Source organism: Herpailurus yagouaroundi, unplaced genomic scaffold, assembly GCF_014898765.1.
Source record: "Herpailurus yagouaroundi ecotype Mexico unplaced genomic scaffold, PumYag 164, whole genome shotgun sequence".
Taxonomy (NCBI): Eukaryota; Metazoa; Chordata; class Mammalia; order Carnivora; family Felidae; genus Herpailurus; species Herpailurus yagouaroundi.
In genome coordinates this window covers 31,430,675-31,441,202 of record NW_024412405.1, presented here as the reverse complement: position 1 = coordinate 31,441,202, position 10,528 = coordinate 31,430,675, and the positions used below count along the sequence as shown (strand labels likewise).

Below are 10,528 nucleotides of genomic sequence, written 5' to 3'. Positions count from 1 at the left end.
AGTTAGTAATTCAGCTATTTACCAATAAATAACTATTGTGTATGCATGAGTGTGTGCAGAAAAAGATAAAACTAAAACTCTGAGGACCAATAACAAGGATTCTGAGGAAACAGTGCCAGAGTCCAAAGTCCTTGTCCTATTCAGGAAAGAAATATATTAAAAATTTGACAGAAAAATTTACAGTTGAACAGAATCTTAAAAATTGAAGGGTAATTGCAAAATAATAGAAATAAAACCCATAATTTCTTTTTTAAATTTTATTAAGTTTTTAAGATTTTAATTCCAGTATAGGAATTAAAGTATAATTAATATACTTTAATTGTATTAAAGTATAATATAATTACTTCAGCCATCATCCCCCAACTACCTCCCTCTAGTAACCATCAGAAGGTTAACCATCAGAAAACCATTTGTTATCTAGAGTTAGGAGTCTGTTTCTTGGTTTGTCTCTCACTCTTTTTCCCCCGCTATGTTCACCAGTTTTGTTTCTTAAATTCCACACATGAATGAAATCATATTTGTCTTTCTCTGACTCACTTATGTCACTTAATATTATACTCTGTAGCTCCATCTATGTTGCAAACGGTAAGATTTCATTCTTTTCATGGCTGAGCAGTATATATATATATATATATATATATATATATATATCAGTATATATATATATATATATATCAGTATATATATATATCAATACCATTTCTTCTTTACCTATTCATCTATTGTTGAACACTTGGGCTGCTTCCATAGTTTGGCGATTGTTGCAATAATGCTGCAATAACCATGGGGGGGCATATATCCTTCTGAATTAGTGTTTTTATGTGTTTGGATAAATATCCAATAATGTCATTACTGGATCATAGGGTAGTTCTATTTTTAATTTTTGGAGGAACCTCCGTACTGTTTTCCACAGTGGCTGCACCAGTTTGCAACAGTGTAGGAGCGCTGTATTTTTCCATATCCTTGCTCACACTTGTTGTTGCTTATATTTCTGATTTTAGCCTTTCTGACAGGCGTGAGGTGATATCTCCTTGTGTTTTTTTAATATAATTTATTGTCAAGTTAGCTAACATACAGTGTATACAGTATGCTCTTGGCTTCAGGAGTAGATTCCCATGAATCATCGCTTACGTACAACACCCAGAGCTCATTTCTACAAGTGCCCTCCTCAATGCCCATCACCCATTCCCCGTCCCCACTATCAACCCTCAGTTTGTTCTCTCTTTTGTGGTTTAATTTGCATTTCCCTGATGTTGGGTGATGTTGAACATCTTTTCATGTGTGTGTTGGCCATCTGGATGTCTTCTTTCGAGAAATATCTGTTCATGCCTTCTGCCCATTTTTAACTGGTTAAATCCATAATTTCTAAATCAGCAGAGGCAAAAAACACAAACCATAAAAATTGTATAAATCCAAGAAAAAGTAGAAGAAAAAGTATGTTAAAAAACCCACAAAATATTATGATAGAAATAAGTCCAGAAATACCAATAAGCACAATAAATTAATTCACTTAATAATTAACAGAGGCCATCAGATTGGATGATAAAACAATGTTTAGCTATATGTACCTCATAAAAATCACTTCTAAAACAAAGCAACATAGGAAGATGAGAAGATTAAAAATACTAAGGGAAAGAAAGCTATGATAGCAATATTAATATGATTATTTTTTTATTTTACTTTTTAGAGAGAATGCATGTATATGGGGAAGGGGCAGAGGGAGAATCTCAAACATGCTCTATGCTCAGCACAGAGCCTGACATGGGGCTTGATCTCATGAGCCTGGCATCATGACCTAAGTTGAAATCAACAGTTGGATGCTCAACTGACTGAGCCACCCAGGCGCCCCTAGTATTAATATTATTAATGTTAACCGAATTGTATTTTAGGATAATAAAGACATTAAAAAGGATGAGGGAAATATTACATAATAATAAATGGAGTTATCTACAAAGATATGAATCATGATCATGAATGCATAAAATATATACCACAACAAATATATATCTATTTATGTATACCTTACCGGAGTAAGACATTTAAGCACTTTTCTATCAGCAACTGATAAGGTAGTAAGACTATGGAAGATTTGAATAACATTAGCAACTTGATTTCAAGTAAATATACATAAATTATATATGTTTATAAATATAAGTTTAAATGTTATATATTTATATTTATATAATTGTATATATGTGTGTATCATGCACCTAGCAAATTGAATGTATACATACTATTCAAACACACATAGAATATTTTCACATATTGGCAGTGTATTGGGCACAAGGGAAGTCTCATCAAATTTCAATGAATCAGAGTGAAATAAGTCAGCGTAAAACAAATACCATAGGATCTCACTTATATGTGGATTCTAAAAACAAAACAATGAAACAATGAACTCATAGATACAGACAACAGATTGGTGGTTTCCAGAGTAGGGTTGGGAGGTAGGCAAAAATGGATGAAGGGAATCAAAAGGTGCAAACTTCTAGTTAGAAAATAAATAAGTCATGGGGACGTAATGCACACCATGAGGTACATGGTTCATAATACTATATCATACATTTGAAAGTTTCTAAAAGAGTAGATCTTAAAAGTCCTCCTCACAAGAAAAACACATTTTTGTAACTATGTATGGTGATGGATGTTAACTAGGCTTATTGCAGGGATCATTGTGCAATATATACAAATACGAATCATTACGTTTTACGCCTGAAACTAATCTATGTGGTATATCGATTATACCTCAAGAAAAAAATTTCAATGAATCAGATTTATATAGACCACAATCTCTAGTCTCAATGCCATTAAATTAGGAATAAATAGTAAAAGATGATGAAAACAGTTCATAGACACAAATAAAAATTGTAATATGAAACTACAAATGAACCTAAGACATATTGCAATGAATTTCCAGCCCAACAGCCCCCAAAAAAGGAGATTCCAAAATTTATGGGAATCGGCCAAAATATTTAAGGTAAATCTTAGCCTTGCGTTGGTTTAGTAGCAGGAAGCATTTACATAAGAGTGGATTGTAGTTCAGCGCTGTCCACGAAGTATTTCCAGTTTTCTAGTCCTATGTTCTGACTGCATCCCGTTGCTGCTCTGAAGCTCTGTGTAGCCATATGACTTGCTGAGGTCAATGGAACGTAAGCAGAAGGAATTTTTGCCACATTTAAGGAGGAGCTTTATGAACTTAACTAGCATACAGTTGGCCAGACCCTTTGTTCTTCTGTTGGCGGTTAGAAAGCATGGAGATGAGGTCTCCCTTAGCCCAGACACCTGAGTGAGGCTGACAGTCTTCTGAGTCCCCCCCCCCCCCCACTCTCTTCCTGTCTGTCTACATGTGTAAAGCATCAAATGGAAGATTGCCACCATCTCATTTCCAAGTTAGGTTTCCAGTTACTGTCTGGATTTCTGTCTTCTACAAGCTGAATTTTTTAGATTTTCTTCTTTGGAGCGGCATTTGCAATCTGTTGGCCTAATCACCTAATCAGCCTGATCTTTTAAAATTATGTTTCATTGTTTGTTGTTTCCTCTGTCTCCAGTTTTTTAGTGGCATCCAGGAACCTTCAGGTATTGTTTTCCACAGACTAATAGAAAGTGCTTAAAATACCACCATATAAAGCCCCCAAAGAGTCTGAAAACACAGGCTTTAAGCTGGTTATAAATCTGCAAAACAGTCCGGGGGTTAATTCCTCCCTAACCTACCCATTTGACTATTCTCTAGTTGCCAGAGTTGCATTTGTCTTTGAGCTCTTTTGTGTTCTGTGTTGGTGAAGGCAATCAAATCTTTAAGAAATTATTCCTGCTAATTGACATATCTTCCTTTCTGAAAACAAATAAAAAACAAACAATATTTCTAAAGCTGAAAAATAAGAACATATCTCTAATCATACTGGCACAATCCTTCAGTGACATGATTATTACCATTGTCTTCGTGAAGGATCTTATAGTTGAAACACAGACCACCCCTTTCTGGCATAATTATTATTCTTTTCTGAAAATTAATTGTGTACAGACCATAATTAGATGCTCACTAATGATTTGTTTTGAGTAAACTTGCAGCAACTTAAAAAAAATTTTTTTAAATTAATTAAGTATTTTGAGAGAGAGTAAGAGGGGTAGGGGCAGAGAGAGGGGAGAGAGAGAATCCCAAACAGGCTCTGCATCATCAGCACAGAGCCGGATCCGGGGCTTGACCTCAAACCATGAGATCATGACCTGAGTTGAAACCGGGGGGCAGACACTTAACTGACTGAGTCACCCAGGTGCCCCTGCAGCAACTTTTTTCAGACTGGCTTATAACTTCTAGAATGTGATGATTTGCCCAAGAGAATACTGCACTATTTTCTATATGCTGCCTTCAACTGCCATTTCCTTAGATTCAGATAGTCACGTCCTTGAAGTTGTGCTGATCTCTTAAAGGACAAAGAAAGACTCCACTATCATGGGAGGGTTTGTTGCCCTACTGTGTTGCACTGACTTTTAAATAATTTCCGACTTTGGTTTGCAACACTCCAGGGTGATTGCAATTTTTTGCAAGGGAGTTTTGCAAAACTCTGGAAATTATCAAAGAAAAATAACTCGAGTTAAAGAAAGAAAACTCCTCACCACACTGGCTTTTATGATGAGAGACATTTGAGGAAAGCAAGAAGATAGATTGTTCTAAATCAAAATACTTCCAAAAGCTCTAGAGCGGGTACCCAGTGTGATGGTAGCACAAGTAGCAATATTTGCCAGCGAGACTCGAGTCATGTGAGATTCATTTTTCTCTGATAAAGTTAACACATTTGAAAAAAAAAATTAAAGATGCTTTTAAGTATGATGTTATTCTTCAAGGTTTAAGTAATTTTACACACTCATTTTCAAGAAGACCAAGCCTTGTTTTGGGTAAAAAATGTTACAAATTTTGAAAAAAGTTTCTGAACTTTTTTTTTTGAACTTTAAAATATCTCCTAAATCATCATGGGATCTGTTGAGGTTCAGCATAGGCTGTGACATTGTTTCTTTTGAGTATTCTTAGGAGTGGTATTGGCATTTGAAGAATCTAAATGGCTAGAAATGCAAGACAATGCAGTGACAGCAAATGCCGTTTTGTCATCTGTGCAGAAATAAGCATTGAATGAATAGCGATTGCACTGTAAGAAATGTTGTACCAGCCCTGGCAACTTTGTTGATCTTGGAAACCTACTGTTTTCTAATCTGTGCTTGGTGACTTGTTAAGTTCCAGTATTATTTGCTTATTAACGAATCAGACTTTGTTCAAGACATTCCTGGCTATTGATTTCGCCTTAGTCAATAGTTTTATTGATTAGCCACTGAGACCAGAGCAGGGTATTCTGGTAGGTGCTGCCTAAGACTGGAAGAGAAATACTGCATTTTATAAGCCTGGACCCTGAACCCATACTACCTAGCTTCAAATCCTGGTCCTGCTGCTTACTGGCTGGTTCAGAGTGTTTGACCTCTCTGTGCTTCAGTTTCCTCATTTATAAAAGAGGAATAATAATAGAAAATAGCTCAAATAGTTTTTTGATGATTAAATGAGTCCATGTGATGTAAAGGATTTAGAACAGCTACTGGCATTTGGGAAGCACCAATTGCTACTGTTAAGATAAATTGTAAAAAATTTCATTTTAATGGCAACGATAGATACGTGAGCTATTTACAAAAATAAAACAAAGTGACTACAGGGAAAACAATATTGACTAGAAATTAGAGCTGGATGCTGTATCCTAGTCTATTGTTTCTTTGATACATCTTATATCCTGGCTGATAAATGAGTATCACACTACTTGCCCCCATGTCCCACCGTTTGATAAAGAGAACCAAATGGAATAAAGCTCACTTACCGCATGAGACTTCCTAAAAATTTTAGCCCAAATTAATTGCCCCTTCTTGGGCACTCTCTATGCTGTTGACTCATATTTTCATCATGATACTTAACACACTAAGTCTTGTACTATAGTAAATTCTTGATGTGCTTCTTTCTCCAACTAAAGTCTTGGTGGTGGAGACACTGTCTTACTCACTTTTAAAAATCATCTAGCATTGTGACTTGGACATAATAGACATGTAATAAGTGTTTATTAAGAGGGTTCTGACAAACTTAGCTTGACAAATACATAGAATTATTATCATTATTACTATCATAACTACTACACTATGTGACTTTACAGGGTGTAATTACGTGGGCTGTTGGCATGAATTCTAGGGGTAGAGTTGGGTGGGGTTTGAATGGAGCAGACTGCACGGGGATTATTTACATAAATTGTGGCTTCATGTATTTTTGTTTTCTCTCTGCATTATACCCTTACATTAAAATGCACACATTAGATGCAGCAAGTATTTTTCTAGCTTTTAATTGGGTCAGATGTGAAATAATTAATTATTATGGGGTTGCAAAAAGCCTTCTAATCCTTCCATGTTGTTACCACATGATAAATGAGGCTTATGAAAATAACTACTTAGGTATTTGTCCAACTTCCAGCTGAAACTTGGAGGTTTATTTATTTATTCATTTATTCTTATAAAAAATTTCAATGTGTCTTTGCTACGTGCTAGACAGCGCACTGGGGCAGTGGGGACCCGCAGTACTCAAGTCCATTCTGTATGGATAAACAGGCATTTTCATTAAGAGACAAACAAAATCAAACACTGTACTCTGTCCGAATGAACTTGAAAACCCTGTTGGGGATCTTTGATCTTAGTTTAACACATTAGGTGTTTTTCTCTTCTTGCAGTAATTGGATCTATCAATTTGATAAACATAGTGCTCATATTAGGATATGGAAATGTAGATGGAAAATCTACATTTAAAATATATGGGGCTTGCTCTTAGAGGACTTTTACTCTAAGGACAAGGGTATAAGGAGAAGAGTGGCTGGGCCACTAGAGACTGTGCTGAGAACTGTCATCATTTTCATGCCTGAATTTGGGCAAGTAGCCTAACCTTGTTAGGTCATCAGTAAAACTAGGATAATAGCAAGCTGTTCCTAGATTTCCTCAGAGAATTAGATTTACAAACTCAAGAAGAAACAATGCTGCCTTTGTAATTCTGTGGCTAGGTCAATTTGATGTCCATAAACACTATTAGAAGTATACGTGAACATACATTTTCTCTCCTAAAATTCAGTAGAGTGACCCAATGACCATGGTTCTGAAGTGTAAGGAATGGGAGGCACCAGAGAAATATGCCTTTATTCATCTCGTTGTGAATGTGTGACGTCTGGATGTTTCTCATCAGTCTATCGTGTTTCAAATACATTCTTTTTTTTTTTTTTAATTTTTTTTTTCAACGTTTATTTATTTTTGGGACAGAGAGACAGAGCATGAACGGGGGAGGGGCAGAGAGAGAGGGAGACACAGAATCAGAAACAGGCTCCAGGCTCCGAGCCATCAGCCCAGAGCCCGACGCGGGGCTCGAACTCACGGACCGCGAGATCGTGACCTGGCTGAAGTCGGACGCTTAACCGACTGCGCCACCCAGGCGCCCCTCAAATACATTCTTAATGCAAAGTTCTTAATGGGACGTGTTCTTTCACGTTTCATAAACCTCTGAAATCATATATTTCATTTAAAATAAAAATAATTTAGGGGCGCCTGGGTGGCGCAGTCGGTTAAGCGTCCGACTTCAGCCAGGTCACGATCTCGCGGTCCGTGAGTTCGAGCCCCGCGTCGGGCTCTGGGCTGATGGCTCGGAGCCTGGAGCCTGTTTCTGATTCTGTGTCTCCCTCTCTCTCTGCCCCTCCCCCGTTCATGATCTGTCTCTCTCTATCCCAAAAATAAATAAACGTTGAAAAAAAAATAAAAAAAAATAATAAAATAAAAATAATTTAAAATGGAGCCACTATGCATTCAATTTCTTTCAAAACACAAAGCTTTACAAATTTGCATCAAAATAAAAAATCAAGACTGCTTAATTAAAACCTTGACACCATCAACCTCTTCAATTATGTGTTAAAGAGACAGGCATCCTGGGGATCCCAGTTAAAATCTGTGTACATCCCAATTGTCTCTGCTGTGTGCACATGAGTAGTTCACAGAGGGGGGAAAGAGGTGCTTTAATAGAAAAAAAAATATTTAAAATTTCTCCAGACATGAATCATTTCACACTTTTTCAAACAGTTAGGAAGAGGGCAAGTCTGTCTTTTCAGAAGAAGAATGAAGAATAGAAATTTAGGGCAGAATGTGTCATCTCTGTTCTGTGTCTAAATTTCAATGAATGCTTTCTTTCTGAACACTAACATTTTTATCTGATAATTGTTACTTAGAAAACAATTTCTAAGACTTGACCACTGGTTGTTTGGATGTATTCTGTAGACCATATTGAGTAAATGGGGGAGGAGCAGGCTGTTTATTTCACTCCGCTAGGGTATATAAATTTTGTAGTGAAAAGACTGCTTTTCTTTTCTTTACATCCTAATTCTTGTTGTCTTTACTATTATGTGCCTATTCTCAATTTCTTTTGCTAATGTGGAACCCAGCAGCTCTTTGTTCTCATTGTGTCTGTTGTCTCCCTTTCTTTGTGTTGCAGGGATACTGCTACCCGCATCTGCCACTGAGCATGCGGGAAAAATCCTTCAATAGATTCTTTACTTAGGACTTTCAGTAGTATGACTCCACTTCTCCAGGTTTTAGTAGTCGCCAGAATATCCAGAAGATAGACTGAAACTTGGAAAGGTGATACAGGTGGTTAAGTGGTGGTCTAGCAAGCTGGAACTCCAGATAGGAAGGGTCAGGGTAGCTGCCACACATGTTAATCTAATTTCTGGAGGCTCTCGCCAAGCAAGTTAAATGCAGAACACCCACCCTACAGGCAGAAGCTAGAGATACAGATTGATATCTGAGAAGACCCAAGTGTTTCTGAACAGAGCCATATCTAAAACCAATGAATGATAGGATGTGCTAGCAGCTCCAGAAGGATGCGGTACATTGTTACAAAGACTGGTATGTAAAGTCCCTGAGAAGGAACTTTCACTAGATAGCGTATCATCTGAGGATGAGAACCAGTTCTGTGCACTTTTCTCATAATAAAATCTTAGACTTTTCTCTGTGCTAAACACTTGCAATGCTAAGTCAATATTAATTGAATGAAACTAGTGATTCAACTCTTCTGCTTAAAAGCGTCCCCCTTCCACCGCCCCCCTCCCCAAGCAGATTTGCCAATGGTTTCCAAAAGATGTAAGGAGAGCAGGCTGGCAGGCAAGATTAGGGATATTGGGATAGAGGTCTAAGGTTTTGTTTTTCTCTGTCCTCTCCCGCTCCGTAAGTCTGACCTAATAGCTTGTAAATTATTAAAGAGATGGAGCACTGTACAATTTTACTCATGTTTCGCCCATAATGAGTCTTGCTTTTTTTGCTCACTGCTTGACGGCCAACTCGTGTCTGGCACAGTTAAGTGGTCAAGGATCTTTGGTTTGATAAATGTAAGAACATACATAGTATGGAAAACGTTCTTGTTTCATTATAACAAACACTGGCGGTAACAGAATAATTTAAATTTGACTACTTTAGAATAAACTAAACACTTGGCTCTTTAGCAGCTGGCCACTGTCTTCGAAGGATTTCTTCTTTCTTCTCCGCCTCTCTCCCACCATTTTGTTTCTGTATTACCAATTAATGGATTAATAGCATCGTCTCAAAGTCTTTATGTTCCCCGTTTTCACTTTTCGGCCCTTATAGTTCCCTGGCCCTCTGGTTCTCTATAGGTTTCATAAACCAGTGGCTAGTGGCTAAGTTCCTTCGGCACAAGAGCTCTTGGACGGTAGCAAACCATCTGGCACAAGGTGCACCCCTCTAGGGCAGGCACCTGCAGCGGCTTTTTTGGAACCCCGCCCCTGGTTCAGAGATCCGCGCAGTTCGCACTCTCCGCAGCTGCGGGAGGAAGTGCCTGTGACGGGAAAGTTCAGGCCAGGTCCAATCAAGCACCGTGGGGTTAGGTGGCGGAAGCGGGGCCTCAGGACCCCAGGACCCCTGCCTAGGCTGCTAGCTGGGCCCGACGGAGCTCCTCTTCCACCCCACCGACCCCGCCCACCCGGCGTTCGCGCCCCGCCCCGCCCCCTGGCCGCGGCTAAAACCCGGAGCCGCCGCTGCGCCCAGGGGACCGGAGGGACGCTCTGAGCATGTGCAGAGCTGCTTGGCGGCGGCTCCCTCGGCCGGAGGCTGGGGCTCAGTGCTGATGCTAACACCCGACTCGGCCTCTACCCCAGCGTGGTCGGCGCCCCGGGCCCGGGCGGCTGGGAAGGAGCCGTAGCCTCCCCGCGGCCCAAGGAGCAGGCGCGGCCGCGCGCACCCCCCCCGGCGGCCGCGGCGCCCTCGGGGCCCACGATGATGGCGGAGCAGGTGAAATGCGCCTCGGCAGGGGGCGGCTCCGGAGCGGGCTCCGGGCCGGTGGTGAACGCGGAGCTGGAGGTGAAGAAGCTGCAGGAGCTAGTGCGTAAGCTGGAGAAGCAGAACGAGCAGCTGCGGAGCCGGGCGGCCAGCGCGGCCGCCGCCCCGCACCTGCTGCTGCTGCCGCCACCGCCGC

General features: G+C 39.7%; 1 protein-coding gene across 1 annotated transcript in view; it reads left to right on the top strand.

The window, feature by feature from the left end:
• Positions 1–10,116: 10,116 nt before the first annotated feature.
• SLAIN1 (SLAIN motif family member 1) overlaps positions 10,117–10,528 on the top strand; it is a 61,988-nt gene continuing 61,576 nt past the window's right edge. The window contains 1 exon segment of the mRNA XM_040487280.1: positions 10,117–10,525. Within this exon segment, the coding sequence (XP_040343214.1) occupies positions 10,330–10,525 (196 nt within the window). The 5' untranslated portion in view covers positions 10,117–10,329.